The following is an 18,847-nucleotide window of genomic DNA, read 5'->3' on the forward strand; positions in this document are numbered from 1 at the left end:
TGAATACTGTGGATTCGGACATACAACTTTGGCATACTATATAGCAGAGAAGCATGGATATTTGGACGCACTTTATATATTTGTAGATTTAGAACTAAACAGGAGAAACACAAGAGTCCAAGTAAAGCACATGTGCATATTCCATTTGCATCAATAATATTTATCTGGTTTCTGAAGATCTAGATATTTATTAACTGTATGTTCAGATTATTTTCTCCATCAGACGTCCAAAGACACAAACACACCAGTTGTTCATTACAGAACATCCTTTATTACACAAGATAACCAAGCCTAGTTTACAAATACGTTTCCAGTCCTGATTGTGTGTACATATAAGTACACACATTCATATGTACAGGTATGTATACATATCAACCCCCACCCATCCCATCCTTTTTTTTGCTTTAAAACAGCTATTTGTACTTTTGTTCTAAAATCCCAATCTTGCCCCGATCTAAAAACAAAACCTTAAAATGATTCATACATACAGAAACAACATATCAAGTTCAGCCCTGTTTCATGTTGCAAATAATAGGCCAGCATATGAGTGATGGGCTGAGATTTATTGACTGGCAGCTCACAGGATCACACCTTTCCAATCAGCCCAGGGTCACATGACAGCATTTGGCAGATGGGGCAAGCTTGATTTATACCACATATTCAGGTAAAGCATCAAAAATCCCATTTCTCCAAGTTCTCTTAAATACTGATAAACATCTCCATGACTAAAAATATAAGACCAAAAGGGAAAAACAGACAAAACAAAGCTTTTTTTTTCTTTTTCCGGGATCTCTTTTCCCAATGCATTTGGCAAATGTGAGGGGAGGTGTGAATGTGTGTGCCCCTCACACACACTGTATTTGAGCCCTAGAACAGGGTTAGAGTCCAATGCCACATATTCACAGCAGAAGGCATTTGTTGCTCTTCTTTCCCCTGCGTGCCTGCAGTGCCGCTCTAGTGGCCATTTCAAACACCTCCCGAACTCCATCTTTTGATTTGGCTGAGCACTCCATATAGCCAAATGCTCCAATCCGATTGGCCATGTCTCTCCCTTCTTCTGCCTTAACTGGCTCCTATTGGACAGTCAAAGAGTTAAAAGAAAAATATGAGTGGACTGGACAATATTAGTGTTTATCTCTGTTAGTATGTTCCATATTGTTTTGCACTCACAGTGCTGGGGGAATAAAAAAGTGGGTGAAAACATATAGCATTTATGTATGTGTTAGGTATCAATCAATAAACAATATTTGTGCATTGATTTTGCCTATGCTAATAATAAATCTCTGTTCAAATATTGTAGAAGTTCTACTTCATTTTTCAAAAAGGAAAGAAAAAAATGGCAACTGTAAACATCTGTTAATTAATTAATTACTTGAATGCATGTCTATGCCAAGATAAAAAGCTTTGATTTCATAATTTGGTTTCAGAAATACGGTGCTTTAACTACAACATCCAGTTGGGGAGTGACATTAAACATGCATTTTCTCAGTCTGCATTGTATGTTTGCGCACGCGTGTACCTGCTTCATCTTAGTCAGCTCTCTGCGTGTGTGTTCATCATTCCGCAAGTCCTTTTTGTTACCCACAAGGATGATGGGAACATTGGGACAAAAGTGTTTAACCTCAGGTGTCCACTTCTCTGGAATATTCTCTATACAGAGGTCAGAGATCAAAGGTCAGAGAGTTCTGGAGCTTAAATAGTGTTAAACACAGACTAGAGGTCAGTTTCTTTAGAAAATGGGAAGCGAGAGTATTCATATATGAGATGCATTCATGCATGCCTTAGATGCTAAATCATGTAAACTAGACAAATGGGGACAAGGACAAAAATATGTATAATTACCTAAACTGTCAGGACTGTCAATAGAGAAGCACATGAGAATGACATCAGTGTCTGGGTACGAAAGGGGGCGGAGCCTATCATAGTCCTCCTGTCCTGCAGTATCCCACAAAGCGAGTTCCACCTATCACACAAACACAGACACACTGAGCTCAAATTCTACTGCAGCTCGTTGATAAATTCCTTCATTAAAATGGATTGCTGAAAACCTGTGACCTGGTTTAGTACCTATAAAGTTGAACGATTGACAAGACAGGGATGCAATCATGATGTTAGGCTAAATAAAGCAAGTGAACTAGGTCAATGTATTCACATTAAAGCCAGATTCAAGCCCTCCTACTGACATAGAACATAATTAGCCAATTCAATTGGGTTTTGGGGTTCAAATTAGCACACATTGCTTCTGCTGCCAATATTCGGCCTTACGTTATCCCAACTTTAATCATAGCCTACATTTACCCATCGATCGATTTAAAAAAAATTATCTTAAAATCAATTCAGTGAGTGATGTAATTTGCAAATTACTTTAAATGATACATGATCACAAAGGATGAATTCATTGTACAGTGTTTAGTAGCTATAAATCTTTGTTCTGCTGTTTGTGTACTTTGTGTGTTGACTAGATGTGTCCCTATATCTCTAACTGTGTCTTCTGCGTTGCACTTACCTGTTTACTGTCAACCTCGATGTCAGCGACATAGTTCTCAAATACAGTGGGTACGTAGACTTCTGGGAACTGGTCTTTGCTGAATACGATAAGCAAACATGTTTTACCACATGCACCATCTCCAACAATCACAAGCTTCTTGCGAATCGCTGCCATGCCTACAAAAGACACACACGCATAATTAAACACTGCAGCATGACACTCCCATTCATCTCACCATCAGCAAATGGGATAGTTGCAATGGTTACAACACACATACAACGTCTGCGTACAAAACCAGTAAAATGCTGCTTCCGGAGGTAGGAACGACCAAGGTACGACTAAATACAATGATCGCGTCACATCCTCTACTGAGATACCTTCATCTGATCGATTTTTGAAGACAGCATAGATGTATCCTTCGCTGCCTATCAAATCCCATAATCCTGTGCGTGCGGATTCACAAGCAGTTGAGCTAGAGAAAGAAAATGGTGGCCGAAGCAGCTGATTGCCAGTTTGTGTATAAATGCACATTTCTTGTGGCTCAGTTGAACTGACTGAATGCTGGTATCCTAGCAGCGTTGTAGCGCTGCCTAGGAAGCCTGTCAGAAACCAGTTTCCAGAGGTACCTTAGTACGCAAATGCTGTCTGTTAAGTCATTGACTGATTGGTCAGCGAGGCAACAAGAACGCAGACAACAATGGAACACTCCATTTGTCAATGTCACTTCCAACAAGGTGAAATCTCTAATACGAACAGTGACTCGGCTATACAACATTAGAGCAACCAACCCCTTCTTGCAAGTCCTCTACTATAGAACCCTAAAGAAAAAACACATGCAAACAAGAGTCCGTAGTTTATTCATCACCGCCATGGGTGACTCCAACAAGCCTTTACCACAGTTGGTTCGATATGGCCACACCAAAACCAACACATCCGATCACGTCAACATAATGAGCCACTTCATTTTGTAATCCATAACAGCAGCCTAAATAGAGGCAGATCTAGATGTGTCTGTTAACTGGGCCAGATGTCTTTGAAGTGCAAGCAACACCCCAGTGGCTTAGATGAAGCTGGCAGCTACAGAACAGACCCCACATTATTGATGAACAAGCCTGTGGCGATGAGAGCAGTTCAGATGGACAGTAGATTAAACACTGACACTCACAAAGAGCAGCAAATCTGAAGATCAAAGTCTGAAAATCCACAGAAAAGAACAGATATTGATTCCAGTCGTCATACGATCCACCATATTAAAACATACACTAACTGTGCACTTTATTAAGAACACCTGTAAACCTACTTATTCAAGTGATGATCTAATCAGCCAATCCTGTGGCAGCAGTGCAAAGAATAAAATTATGCAGATACAGGTCAGGAGCTTCAGTTAATGTTCACATCAACCCTCAGAATGAGGAAACAATTTCATCTCAGTGATTTCGACCATGGCATGATGTTTGGTGCAAGACAGGCTGGTTTGAGTATTTCTGTAACTGCTGATCTCCTGGGATTTTCCAAGCACAACTCAAGGGTTTCTCAAAATAGTGACAAAAACAACCAGTGAGCGGCGGTTCTGCAGATGGAAACACCTTGTTGATGAAAGAGGTGAACAGAGAATGGCCAGACTGGTTCAAGCTGTCAGAAAAGCTACAGAAACTCAGATAACCACTCTGTACAAGTGTAGTGACCAGAATAGCATCTCTGAATGTACAACACATCTGCCCTTGAGGAGGAGGGGCTACAATAGTAGTAGACCATATCTTGTACTTTATTTGGACCATAGTGTTTCCTAATTAAGTGCTCAGCGAGTGTACATTTATGTGGAAGATTCTTTACCCTTAACTATTTAAATTATTAACACAGTGTGTTAAATATGAGATGCAGTAATTATATAAGACGAAGTGCTTCTGCTCTTGACCAGAGGTTCTTCACATGATTCTGAGGGTCATCAAAAGCAGATCCTGTTGCAAAAATCAGGTTGATGGCCCTGAGAAAAACTCTGAAGACTTCAGACAAATCCTGATTTCTTTTGATGCAGAAAAGTCAGCACATCCCCATATAACTTAATTCTGCCTGGCAACATTATGGTTAGTAAATTATTTAAATTGATACACATTAGTCTGGATGGCCGGCACCTGTTAGTTCAATGAGAGGATCAAAACGCAGTATGGGATTATAGACCCATATTCAAAAATAACATTATACCTAAAAATTACTTCTAATGGTCACTGAGATCCATGGGAAATTGTAGGTCAGTCTGTCACCCAGCTTATCCTGCTGTAATGGAACACATTTTAAATAAAACATATCACATTAACCCATCTGAATATTTGCACTAAGGTTACACTTAGGGCTGGGTGATATGACAAAACAATTTTTTTAATACAGATTTGTTTTATCAAAATTATGGACGATTCGATTTGTTCTCGTTTTGATTACATGTACTCCATCATGATTCAAATTGTATGTTCTTTTTTAGAATGCAAGGCAACCTGGTAGAGAATTCTAAGTTCTTTACGTTTTAGAAAACAAAGGTGTGCAAGAAAAATTTAAACATGCACCACAGGGGTAAGTTGTCAACGGTGTAAATGTATAATAAATTAAACTCTAATAAACCCAGATATTCAGAAATAATAGAATTAGAAAATTGCAAAATAATTCTTAGCCAGTGTAGGTATTTATTTTATCTAAACCAAGTCTATATAGAAAGTTCTCAAAATCCAAAACTATAAATTATCAAGTTTCTCTAGAAATTGTATATCAACCAATTTGTGTGTATATTCATAAAACCCTGCAGATAGAGACGCACCCTCTATCAGTTCATGCTGAACAGCGCATAAATAAGAAAAATCGCGATTATTTTGTTCAAACCACGATTATTGGGCAATCTCATTCCAATCACATTTTAATGGCCAAATGAGGGAATTTTAAGCTAATATACTGTATAAATGCCACCAACGGCGTGTTTGTGTGTCATTCAGTTGAACTCTCTGAGATTTCACTGAGCCTCACCGCGTAAGCCAACCTGCTCTTGTCCGGAAGAGCACGCGCTTCTCAAGCACTCTGAATCTGGCCGGTTGCCATATCACCCTGCGGCTATTGCCTGGTTGCCCACTAAAGCTAAGCAGGGTTGAGCCTGGCCAGTACCTGGATGGGAGACCTCCTGGGGAAAACCAAGGTTGCTGCTGGAAGAGGTATTAGGGAGGCCAGCAGGGGGTGCTCACCCTATGGTCTGTGTGGGTCCTAATGCCCCAGTATAGTGACGGGGACACTATACTGTAAACAAAAAAAAGCACCGTCTTTCGGATGGGATGTTAAACTGAGGTCTTGACTCTCTGTGGTCATTAAAAATCCCTAGGGCACTTTCTCGTAAAGAGTAGGGGTTTAACCCCGGTGTCCTAGCCAAATTCCCCCATTGGCCCCTATCTATCATGGCCTCCTAATAATCTCCATCCCTGAATTGGCTACATCACTCTACCATCTCCTCTCCACCAATAGCTGGTGTGTGGTGGGCGTTCTGGCGCACTATGGCTCATCCAGGTGGATGCTGCACATTGGTGGTGGTTGAGGAGATTCCCCCATACTATGTAAAGCGCTTTGAGTTTGAGAAAAGTGCTATATAAATGTAAGTTGTTGTTGTTGTTGAATCAGAAACACAAGCGGGAGTTTGGCACATACCGAACTCCTGCGAAAATGAGTATAAACTGTGATAGTGAACGCAAAGCTCTCCGGTTTCACTTTAAACGATCACGTAATGGCCAATGTTACCGGTTCACACACACACAGTGACACAGAGGAAACGCTTTATTTCTGTGGAGTGTTGAAACAAAATCGCAAAGTTTTGCCCAATGAGAAACAAGTGCTTATGGGTTTAATCAAAGCATTAAAATAACATGTGAAAGTGAAGAAATTAGCTTTACTATTGCATAATATAACAAAATATTATATAAATATAATCATATATATATATATATATATATATATATATATATATATATAAAATAAAACTATATAAGCTAAAATACTAGCGTAAATGTAAAATGGACACAAAAAAAGAGACATTAAGCATTTAGAAATTTTCTACATCATTCATAAGTTATTTAAAGCCTTAAAACAGGGGTGCCCACACTTTTTTGTGCAATGATCTACTTTTAAATGACCAACGCAATAAGATCTACCAACTAAAAAAACATTTTCATTTAAAATAAGAAAATGCTCGTTGCAACTACTCCATGTATCCCTACATGGAATTCATCTTTTAATTAAAAAAAATAAATAAATAAGGGCATTTACCTTATTCTGATGACTTGCACTGAATGGAATCAGACAGTTTTGCCTAATCCGGGCAGTAGCATCGCAATTTCGCGCTCTGTTCTCAGAAGTGCTTGGAAGGCACGTGTGCGCAAACCTAGTTGTCATGGCAACTGAATAAACAAAACCTCACCTGGTCAATATTTACTCATCAAGTGCAAGTCAGACAGAAACTAAAAGGACGAAAGACTTATATTTATTTTTATTAAAATTTAACGAAAGTACATTTAAATTGTGTGCGATCTACCAGCATTGCCTTTGCCATCGACGTATTGGGCACCCCTGCCTTTAAAGGAAATCATCACATACCCCTATTAGATTATTAGATTTTTATGTTTTAAGTTAAATGTGTAAAAATGACTTCTTAAGGTGTATGAAGCCCACATGCAGAAAAAAGCACTTCTTAAGAAATATGACAATGATATGACAATTAATCGTGAAAACCCTTAACGAGACAATTAATCGTCATAATCGCAATTATTTGTTTGCCAATAAATCGTCAGCCAAATTTCATAGTCATGACAGCCAAATCTTTAAGAAAAAATGTAAAATCACAAAAATAATATTGTGACATATATACGTAAATAAAATCCTTGATCTCAAATCAATTGCCTCAATCTCAGATTACGCGCATGCCTGGGTCGAGTTTTAGCTCTCTGCTTGCTTTAAATCAACACAAAGACAAACAGCTCTTGACACATACATGACTGTAGCTGGTAATGCCGATGAAATTCTCGACCAAACACTTGCGCGTAAAGTTTACCGCATTCCCAACACATTTTCAGAACTACATTTCATCTTCGAAAGGGTAGAAAAAGCTTTAAACGGTTTAAATAGTCTGTAGGCACAGGGTGAGCTATTCACCCGGCCGGCGGCTGCTTGCGGAAGCGGCGGACGGTCAGTTGTTTAGCTTTTACATACATCAAAAAAGAAGTTTCAAAACAAACATTCCGCGGTGAATTGAGGTCATAAAGTTTATGGTAAATCTATAAGCACCGAGACGCAAAAACAAAGTAGTTTTACCTTCAGTTTAGATGGCTAGCCGTTGTTTTTATCCCAACGGTGGAGCTCCGTCGCCTCTTCTTTCCGATACAATAAACCGTTGTCGAGCGCGCGCAGTGCGCGGGTATTCGGTGGGGGGAAGGGTGAGCGAGCACGAGTTTGAGCCACGCCTGCGCGAGCTCGCTGTGGAGAGTTTATTTGGCGGTGGATAAATGAGTCATTGAGAGACGGGCCACCCTAAAAACTACTACAAGGCAGTTTTGTGTCATATATGAAGTTAAAAACGTATGGGGTGTATGCTATTCATGAAGCAAAAGCAACATAAGCATCTAACCAAAGTTTAATTTCCCAGCCAAAAACTACGCCTAAGTGAAGTTTTTTTAAGGGAGCTTTAAAGAATCAAAATGTATTGTAAACTTGTAAAAGGAGGCAATGAGCAACAACCGTTATGTTAAAAAGTCTTGTTTTATGAATCAAACTTTTACAATTCCATCTTGGTCAAACAGAAAGCAATCTAATCGTAGATTGAGTGGATGACTATTATTGTGTGTGATTTTGCTCCATCTATCGGCAACAGGGCCACTTTACACTTTACAGTTGACTTCAAATAAACCTGCTTGTTTAATCAGAATTTGAGGTTTCAACTAAGGTTCAAACTAAATTTAGGTACAAGACTGTTCTATATAAAAACGGACCATCCAGACACAAAGGGCACACTGATTGTTAAATAAACCACTAACCTTCAGTTTACCTTTTTATGCTGGATATGATAATCTCTTAATTTGTAGTAAGGCTGCAGGATATTAAATTGTGGTTTGTTCAACTATACTTTCCCAGCTCTCTTTTCTAAAGTAACACAGTAAAGCTTTAAAGAATAGAGGTGTGCAAACCTGGTGAAAAACTACAGGAAACGTTTGACCTCTGTAATTGCAAACAAAGGCTACTGTACCAAATATTAACATTGATTTTCTCAGGTGTTCAAATACTTATTTGCAGCTGTATCATACAAATAAATAGTTAAAAAATCATACATTGTGATTTCTGGATTTTGTTTTTTAGATTATGTCTCTCACAGTGGACATGCACCTACGACGACAATTTCAGACCCCTCCATGATTTCTAAGTGGGAGAACTTGCAAAATAGCAGGGTGTTCAAATACTTATTTTCCTCACTGTATTGTTGTTGTTTCCTCACCTGGTTCTTCCTGCATGCTCTCCCTTTCCCTTTCTACTTCTCCATCTCCCTCTCTTTCCCTTGGCACTGACAATCATACACAAATATATTGTAGGCAGGAGAGTTGAGGTCAGTTTGTCATGTCACAAAAATGTTATGGAGACCATTTACAGATTCCAAGGATATGATCAAAAGGCACACAGAGGCGTGCCATTTTAAATGTCTTTATTATTATTATTATTGGGCTTAGAAACTTTTTTAAATCACAAATTCCTTTCACAAGAGAAGCTGTATTCTCCATTGTGGGTTTGAAATAAATAAAAGCAGGGGACCATTGCCTAGATAAGTAATTTGATACAACAACAGATAGCTGGTTTGCATTATCTGTTACTTTAGCTTAACACTTTTCAGAAGAACAAAAAAAAAAAAAAAAACAAGACAGAGGTCATTATGGACTGTCCTCTCACCTGAATCTGTCTTTTTTCTTTTAAAGAACTTTCGTATGTCCATTGGTCACTGGCAGGCCACACACACACACACACACACAGAGAGAGAGAGAGAGAGAGAGAGAGAGAGAGAGAGAGAGAGAGTAATGCTAGGAGTTGAGGAGTTAAGCCTGGTTCAGGTTAAATCCTCTGTGTGTGAGGAATGAATAAATACAGCAAAAGAAAAACATTAAACTTGCTTTTATTGTCTAGTTTGATAGTCAACCACAACTGAAAAATAACAGATATAAATCTAGGAATTAATAACAATTAATTTAAAAAGCCACAGTGAGTTTTTTCACACCTACTGGTGGTATACAGTTATATGTTTGTTTTACTCTGGTCCAAACACCAGGGCTTCATGTTTCCATGACGACTGACCAGAAAAGACGCACGTGATGTCATGTTTACATGACTCCCGATTATTAAAATGAGTATCAAATTAACGATAAACTTTACCAACAGAGACACACGTACGCACTACACAGGTACGCAGTTTATTTGTCGCGCTGCTGTTTTTGTTTCACGCTCTAGCAGTTAATAAACAGAACTGCATGCGTCTTGCGGAAGAACATTGTAACCGGCGCTACTTCTCTCCGTTTATGACTATGGATTAGTCACCCTGGTCCTGTGCTACTCCACAGCGGCGGCGGCCCGCTGAACTAAAATAGTCCGAAAATAAATACTTATTATAGGTGTACCATGGTGATTCAGGATACTGACTCCAGTACTCACCGAAATGGTTTCGGAATCGGAACAACTCTAGGTAAATGGAAAGAAGTGTGAGACACAGCTTTGGAGCAACTTAGTTGATTCACAACACTACTTAACGGGTTCTCCCTCTGCGTGTGTTTCCCGCTGGATGACGGTCGTGCTGAGCGGTGCAGGTACAGAGAAGTAGAAGAAGAGAAGAGGATGACACCATTTGCTAAGCGGGGATGTTTTCATTTTCATCCTTAACTCATACATTTTAAACCACAAACTACGGAGTATGTTTTGGACATTATTTAACCTTGTCAAAGACGAACAAAAATTTTAGAATAACAACATTTCTTACTCCAAGTTTTAGGGGATAGCCTCGCCCTTGCATCCAAGCCTCTGAATAACATCACTTCAGAACTACTAGTATCACAGCTTGGGCTGTTTCTAACATGTTATTGGAGAAACAAGGATGTGTGTGTGTGTGAGAGAGAGAGTGAGAGAGAGAGAGAGAGAGAGAGAGAGAGATAGAGAAAGAGATGGAGTGTGTGCGATCACCTGTTGATGATGCTGTAGTCTGTTAGTCAGCTTGCTGAATATAATGTAATTTTGGTGAAATGCATCCTATTTTCTCAGTGGAAATATAGCTGTCCAAGTGGCTACAATTCCTCCCTATTTCATAGCCGTGTGCATGAGTCATTCACTATTGAAACTGCAATTTCCTCCATTTTGTCCTCTCCAATGGTAAGAGATAAGCACTGTGTCTCAGCTGTGATGAGCCTTAATGCTGAAATTGTTAATTTCAAGCCGTTTAAAGCTATTTCCTAGCTTTAGTCGTGTAGTGGTACAAGCGATCACAGAGTGATGCTGACTCACTTCACGTCACCAACTAGCTTATATTACACACAAAAATGGCCTTTTGCCTCTACCTGCTGGCTAATAAATTGAATGTCACAAAATTAAATTTAAAGAGACAGATGGCTCTTAACACATTTACACTGCTCTTTCACTTTAGTTTAGACCGGCATGAACACAAGCAGAGTGATACACACATTGAAGCTCTTGAATGCTGGTGTGAATTTTGAATGCATGGAACGTCTCTCGTCCAATCAGATTCGAGGACCGGAATTAACCGGAACTAACTGTTATGTGTGTGTGTGTGTGTAATATATATATATATATATATATAGACAGATGGCTCTTAACACACACATATATATATATATATATATATATATATATATATATATATATATATATATATATATATATATATATATATACACACACACACACACATAACAGTTAGTTCCGGTTAATTCGGTCCTCGAATCTATATATATATATATATTAGGGGTGTAACGTTTGGAATTTCTCAAGTTTCGGTTTTCAGTTTGGTTTCAAAACAGTTTATTATTTGATTTGTTCAGAAAAAACATATTACTGCCAAAGAGTACTCTTTGGTAAACACTTCAACAGGATTCCTGTTAATAAAAATCATGATTTTACAACAGTAACCATAGTTTAACCATGTTATTTGTAGTAAAATCATAGTAACCACAAATTCATGCTATCATGGTTATTATATGGAAACTAAATTATTACTGTTATAAAACTATGGTAATTGTATCAAAACCATGATTTTTGCTCAAAAAACCATGGTGACAGCAGTCATGGTTACAACAATATTTCTATAGTAAAACCATGGTTAATTTACATCAGGGTCCTTAGCTAAAAATGTTTTTCTATAATTACTAAATCAACATAAATTAAAATGGATACGAGATTGGATGTTGTGATAATGCTGCTCAAGTATTTTTATCATACATGGAAATCCCACATGAACACCCCAAGTGCTTTAGTTCCCTTATAACTCAGCCCACTTGACATATAGGCGGTGGGCCGAGTCCGTCTATCTCGTTTAGTTTTTGATTTGATAGTTACCCAGCAGCTGTCTGACTCATTTTTTTTATTTGTCTGTATGAATAATTCACAAAAAGATTACCGATTGTTTCCAACGCCAATTGTTGCACATTAAAGTATAAAAATAGATTTAATTTCGCTAGCTGATCACAAACGTTGGCCGGAGTGAGATCCAATCAACGTTTGTGTTGTTACCTTGTTGAATTGATTTGGCCAATCACGTTATTCGTTGAACCGGCGTCGCGTGACTCGCGTCAGTCTGAAGCCAAATGAGTCTACAACCCAACCTGGAGAGACCGGTGTGTCTCGGCAAGACAACGTCAAGGTAAGATTTGTTTTACAATGATTATAAACCCCTATATCTTAATGCTTTTCATATAAGTTGTATTTAAGACTGCAAGCTATACTTCGTCGTGAATATATGCGTTGTCGTTGATGAGAACAGTAGCCACGAAAGAATGTTGGTAGTGGAGCAGTAAAGCTAGGTCTAACGGTATGTTGCTTAGGCTAATCCAAATCATTTGGTACATACACAATGAACTAAGCAAAGAGTATTCAAATACGGGATCATTACGGGTAAATATTTAAACGGGAAGACAGTAGGAAATAATTTGACAGGTATGTCAAGGTTGGATTGGTTTATAGCAAGCTACCTAGGCTACAAGTGAGCTAGACTAATTATCAGCTAAAAAGAGTGCAAAGCAAAACAAATAAATTATTTCAAATCAACTTTATAGTGGTAGTCATGGAGTTATATAAGCCATTTATGGTTGATTGTCACAGTTTATACATGACACAATTCCGTGCAAGGTAGCTTATGCACAAATGGTGGAAAAATATTTTATTTAAAGATGGCTGTTTTTGAGCTATTTAACAAAATTATTTGTGGTCAGAACTGCAGTAGTCTTGTCAAGCTCGTTTAAGATGGTTAGCATCTTAATACAAATGTCAAGATGAAAAATGTGATTTAAAATTATCTAGTAATGTGTGCTTTCTGTGTTTATTTATCTGAATATAATTCAGTTGTTTATCACAGACACGGACAGGACAACATCATATCTCTCCACACCCAAATGACTACAGAGGTGATCGTTGACAATCATCACATCAACAGCACCATGAATGGAGCAGGTCAAGATCACGGAGTTGCTTAGTATCCACATCACAGATGACCCATCTTGATCTATCGACACCACCAACAGAACCTGGCCAAGAAAGTTCAAAAACCTCTGCACTTCCTCCCACAGTTGAGGACGGCTCATCTCCAACAAATCCATCCTCTTAACTTTCTATAGGGGAATCATAGAGAGCCTCTTGCTTCCACCCCCACCCTCCAATAACCTAAGGGCAGCTGACTGACTCTTGCACAAATACACTGGTAGTTTACACTATGATGCTGCTACATTGGTTTATTTTTTTTATTTTTAAATTTGCTATGAACATTTGACCCCACTTACACACATATTGCACTGCCTTTTGCTACTTGTCATGTCATCCACTTGCACTGAAATACTATATTAATTAGGGATGAGTCACGATTTTCGAATATTCGATTAGTTGATTTTATTATAGAATATTGAATAGGATGTGCGGGATGATTGTCTTTAAAAAATCCCCATGTTTTAGTTGTGGTTATAAGTTGCAATCCTAAATTCAAATAATATTTTTATACATTTTATAAATATATTCTTAATATTTGTTGTTTTTGTTTCTATGTTTGAGCTTATATATCTCAATATTAATAACAGTCTGGTTAATTTTGAGTCTTGAAATGTAAACTCTCAAGGGTTGGCTTTCTAAATATATGTTGGTTATGTGTATATTCAGAATGACTTCTGAGCAGCAACCTTTTTATTTTGAGGATGTCATGAATGCATCACTTGCCAAATTTAAGTTAAATGCCAATACGGCTTTTTCAGCTACTGTACTCTCTGTGGTTTACAGGTTCACCGATAAATTTGTACATTGAACAATCTTTGCCCAACTTGTCTGGGAAAGGGGGGGTTACAGGGCTTTTTACATTTGAGGCTAAATGGATAAAACACCAAATTTTTACCTCAGTATTACTTAACTACAGAACTAAATTTACATTTTTAATGATTTACAGCAAAATTGTAATTTCAAGAACGCAGCTTCCTGGTCATCTGTTCATTATTTACATTGGTTGTCAAGGAAACGGGAGGTATTCTAACGTTATGATTACTGCTTATTTGCCGGTTTAAAAAAGTAAGAGTTTGTAAGGACATTTTGCGTCAAATGTGCAAACAACAAAGTTGGAAACAATGTCTGTAGTACTTCTACGATTTTATTACATGACCTCAGCAAAAAAAGACTTACACAGCTGTGAGGTAAGTATTAAATTCATAATTTCGAGGTCCGGCCCACCGCCTAATAGTGTTTATTAACGCATATGGGAAATGCCTCCATACAAAACCTATTTGAAACCTCTCTACAATAAAGCCAATATTCTAATATTGGCTATGGTGTTTGAGCCCCACCTGTTTTGGTGCAAAACTGACCGCTATAAAAACAGGTGCACAGACACCATTTCCTCCGAATTTCTTCCTTCAAGATAGCGATCATCTCTTGTCTCGAAGCGCTCTACCCTTCGCCGTCAATACACACGAGTCTGCGGACAGAATCTTCACGGCAGCGAGAAAACTCTCTGCTCCCCTGCATTGCTCCCCTGCATTGCTCCGCCGAACATCTCTCCACCTCGCTGCTTGACGCTTCGCTGGTGAACGGACCTCTGCATCCTGATTCTCCGCAGTGCGTCGGCAGGTGTAGAGTATCCTTTAAAAAGCAATTGTAGTTGTGTGATATATATATATATATATATATATATATATATATATATATATATATATATATATATATATATATATATATATAATAGGCTATATTTATAATATCTAAGAGTGTCACTTGCGTGTTCGCGTTTTTTACAAGATGTTGATCCGTAAGTGTTCCTTGTGCGAGAGACACATTCCGCCGTCAGACAAGCATGAGAGTTACGTTTTCTGTCTGGGCCGCGCCCACGCAAAGTCAGCTCTCATGGAGACAGACTGTCCTCACTGTGAGGACATGAGTCTCAAGTCGCTTCGCTCACGAATCGCCCTCGTTCTGAGGAACGATTCAGCCTCTCGCGCCCTCCCACCGCCTCTTCTGTGATTCACACAAGGAGGCACGGCGGGGCCGCGAGGTCGAGCAAGATGAATTTGAGGTGGATTTCATCCCGGCACACACCCCACGAGCCCCTCAATCTCCACGAAGCACATGTTTTCCAGTACGCTATGTGCGAGATGACCTCCGGCCCTATGAATGAGCATGCAGCCTTGTCTCATTTGGTGGATCTGATGCTTGTGATGACGATGATGTCATGTCTCTCGCTGCATCAGGCTCTAAGGGCGAGGAATGAGAAATGAGGAACATTTCTACTGAAACTTGTTTCAGAAAGCATTGGGATTTGTGGTGGTGGTATCCGCTACATCCGTACTTCCATTATATCTCTTACACATGAGACCGCTGCAGTGCTGGCTGAAGCGCCATGTGCCACGATGTGCTTGGTGCCAAGGACGCATGCGCATCAGTATATCCCGCTGCTATATAGCTGCTTTAGCACAACGGATAGCTCCTGCATTTTACCAGCGAGGTGTCGTGCTGGGGCAAGTTGTCACGCAGTGCCTAAAGCCATCGGCTGTATTTCTAGCCTTAAAGCCTTTTCAGTCAGAAATATCAAACTTTCATGTCCTGGTTCGCTCAGACAACATGACAGTTGTGGCATGTATAAACCACCAAGGAGGAATTCAGGAGACTTCACCCTCAAACTCTATTGAGGATTTGGGAAATATCTAGCAAAGCAGAAATTAATCTATTTGCCTCAGTGGAGAATACCCACTGTCCCCACTGGTACTTGAAGTCCCAATTTGTCTGGTAGAAAGTGGTGACCATGGATGCTTCCAACACAGGTTGGGGGCGGTGTGCTATGGACGGACAACTTTTGGCACCTGTATAGGTGCGAGGAGGGCGTGGCACATCAACTGCTTAGAGCTATCGGCTGTAATTCTAGCCTTAAAGGCTGTCAGTCAACAGTTGTGGCATATATAAACAGCCAAGGTGGAATTCATTCACCGCCACTGTTGAGAATGACACGTCGCTTCCTCCTATGGAGCGAGCATCATCTATCTCTGAGAGTGACATATGTCCCAGGCTGCCTGAATTACGGCACGGTACTACTGTCAAGCTAAGGGGTGATACCGGGCGAATGGAGACTTCATCCTCAAACTGTACTGAGGATTTGGGAAATATTTGGCAAAGCAGAAATCGATCTGTTTGCCTCAGTGGGGAATGCCCACTGTCCCCTCTGTTATTCAAAGTCCCAAGCCCCACTGGAAAGGGACACAATGGTACACAAATGGCCAGGTATGCCTGATCCACTCTGTCATACGCAAAGTCCAAGAGGACAAGGAAACGGTTCTATTAGTTGCAAGTAATTATTAGTTTCCGGAAATGATGAAGATGCTGTACAGCTCACCATGGGAAATACCACTGAGGAGGGATCTCAGGCGCAAGGCATAATTGGCACCCCCAGCCCCAGTTGTGGAACCTGCATGTAAGCACGCGCCAGAACTGACGTGTTCAGTCATGAACACCATTTTACAAGCCAGAGGACTGTCCACTAGTCACCTCTATGCACTAAAATGGAAGGTGTTCACTGATAGGTGTCTCTCACACAACAAGGACGCAGTAAACTGCCCCATACATGAAATTCTAATATTTCTTCAAGTGCGATTTGAAGCAGGATTTACCCCGTCAACGCTCAAAGTGTATGTGGCAACTATATCTGCGTATCACACACATGAAACCGGTGCTTCTATAGGCAAGCATGATTTAATCATAAAGATCCTTAAAGGAGCAAGACAATTAAACCCACCTCGGCCAGCTACTGTCCCGACTTGGGACTTCACTTTAGTCCTAAATGCTCTCCTAGGGCCCCTATTCCTGCCTTTAGAATCTGTTAATTTGCGCATTTTCTCCATTAAGACCGCACTACTGCTGGCTCTGGTCAGTCGACAATTCAGTATATATATATATATATATATATATATATATATATATATATATATACTTATGCCCTTCCCTTTAAGTATGGGCTCCCCATCATTTACACAACTGCCTACATTCAGGATGTTATAATTCCATAAAGTCACAAGCACTTTATTATATTATAAATAAACTCCCTTCTCGACTGGGTTCAAAAGGAGTTACTTCAAACAATATGACTATAGTTCATATATTCATTATGAGTGCTCTCCTCCTGGCCATCACGAGGGTCACTCACTGCGGCATGCTCATGTCGGTCACTGTCCCATAAGACTGCGCTGCCACGTTTCCTCTCTGGGAAGTTATGTCGTGTAGTGCGGCATGATGGGAATCTGTTCCCCATATGCATTAATAAACGCAATGTCAAGTGGACTGAGTCGTAAGGGATCATCTCGGTTATGTACGTAACCTCAGTTCCCTGAGACGAAGGGAATGAGACATTGCGAATGCTTGCCGCACTACAAGACTTAGAGTTCTTGAGGAATGAGCTCCTTGTTCTCAGTCAGAAATTCTGAGGAAATGGTGTCTGTGCACCTGTTTTTTTATAGTGTTCTCTTCATCTCAGGGAACCGAGTTTATGTACATAACCGAGACGTTATTGTTAATGTCTGTCCGTATTAACTGCCTGCTTAAAAATGAGTGTGTGCAGTTTCGGCTCACATGCAGCTCTTTTTCTGGGTGATGTCAGAGTAAATGATAATCATGTATCAATGTATCACTATAACGGTATTTTACTGCCATTAATCAAAGCATATTATTGACGCTCGCGATAGATTACAGCCGTGCGAGAAACAAGAATTATTGACATACTGTATGTTACCAGTATACGGTACTCGTGCTGAGCGATGTCTGCAAACAGTGCCTGTTTTGTAAAAGTTTTTTCACCATCACTGTTATAATTGACTGCAAAAAGAAAATGTTCCTAGATAGGAGACTTGAATAACGCAGGAAGCTTCTCTATCAGCAGTTCGATTTCTCTGCTTGCCATTTTCAACTACACATAACATCTGCAGATCTGTGGTCATCAAGTTGACCCATGTGAAACACAGGCGGAGCGTTCATTTACAGAACCATACAGGTGCATTAGCGGAAGATGTAACTGTGCCTGTCTGTTTGATGCTTTGTTTTCTTCACCAAACCTTGTGCTCAAGATGTGTGATTAAACTTGAGGTGAACCGCAGTGCCAATGTTTACCGAGCCGTGGGTGGTAAACTGTACGGTTCATTTTCTTTTACAGAGAACCGTTACACCCTTAATATATATATATATATATATATATATATATACAATATGGGCCAAAAGATCCACTTGTGTGATAAGTGTCTTTCTAAAGATGTTGTTCTGCAACATGACACCATGCGAGGTTCGGAGTTGTGAACGGCAAGCTCTGTGAACTTTGCTATTTTTAACACTTTTAATTACATAAACCGGTGAGATTTGATACACTTACTTTTTTTGTGCTGGTTCTGCCTAGAGGCTGGAGTTTATTTTGTTGAGTAACACAGCTTTATGGATCTACTCTTTGTAATTATTCCTCCTATTGGCTGGAGTATGTTTTGTGGAGTATTTCTAGCAAGACACTGGAGTGATAAAGTTATTTGTTGCACTTATGTTGCAGCCGAGAGGACCGGCTCACTGAACATCCGCTAGACTGTTTGGGGAAAC

At 39.5% G+C, this 18,847-nt stretch overlaps 1 protein-coding gene across 1 annotated transcript; it reads right to left on the bottom strand.

Moving 5' to 3' along the window:
* Positions 1-387: 387 nt before the first annotated feature.
* Positions 388-7,972, bottom strand: LOC127621024 (rho-related GTP-binding protein RhoA-B-like). The gene is made up of 5 exons (XM_052094435.1): positions 7,820-7,972; positions 2,507-2,664; positions 1,843-1,963; positions 1,520-1,650; positions 388-1,073 (listed from the first exon to the last, which is right to left on the bottom strand). Exons 2-5 carry the CDS (start codon positions 2,660-2,662, stop codon positions 900-902), a joined length of 582 nt encoding a protein of 193 aa, XP_051950395.1. The 5' UTR covers positions 2,663-2,664; positions 7,820-7,972; the 3' UTR covers positions 388-899.
* Between the last annotated feature and the right edge of the window lie 10,875 nt (positions 7,973-18,847).

The sequence above is a fragment of the Xyrauchen texanus genome, chromosome 27 (genome assembly GCF_025860055.1).
Source record: "Xyrauchen texanus isolate HMW12.3.18 chromosome 27, RBS_HiC_50CHRs, whole genome shotgun sequence".
NCBI lineage: Eukaryota > Metazoa > Chordata > Actinopteri > Cypriniformes > Catostomidae > Xyrauchen > Xyrauchen texanus.

Bases quoted from the DNA above. Each gene is read 5' to 3' on its own strand.
- LOC127621024 (XM_052094435.1), bottom strand. From the start codon at position 2,662: ATGGCAGCGATTCGCAAGAAGCTTGTGATTGTTGGAGATGGTGCATGT. The intron at 1,651-1,842 runs GTAATTATACAT...ACCTCTGTATAG, and splicing joins TGACAGTCCTGACAGTTTAG to AGAATATTCCAGAGAAGTGG. The intron at 1,074-1,519 runs GTACACGCGTGC...ACTGTCCAATAG, and splicing joins AGCTGACTAAGATGAAGCAG to GAGCCAGTTAAGGCAGAAGA.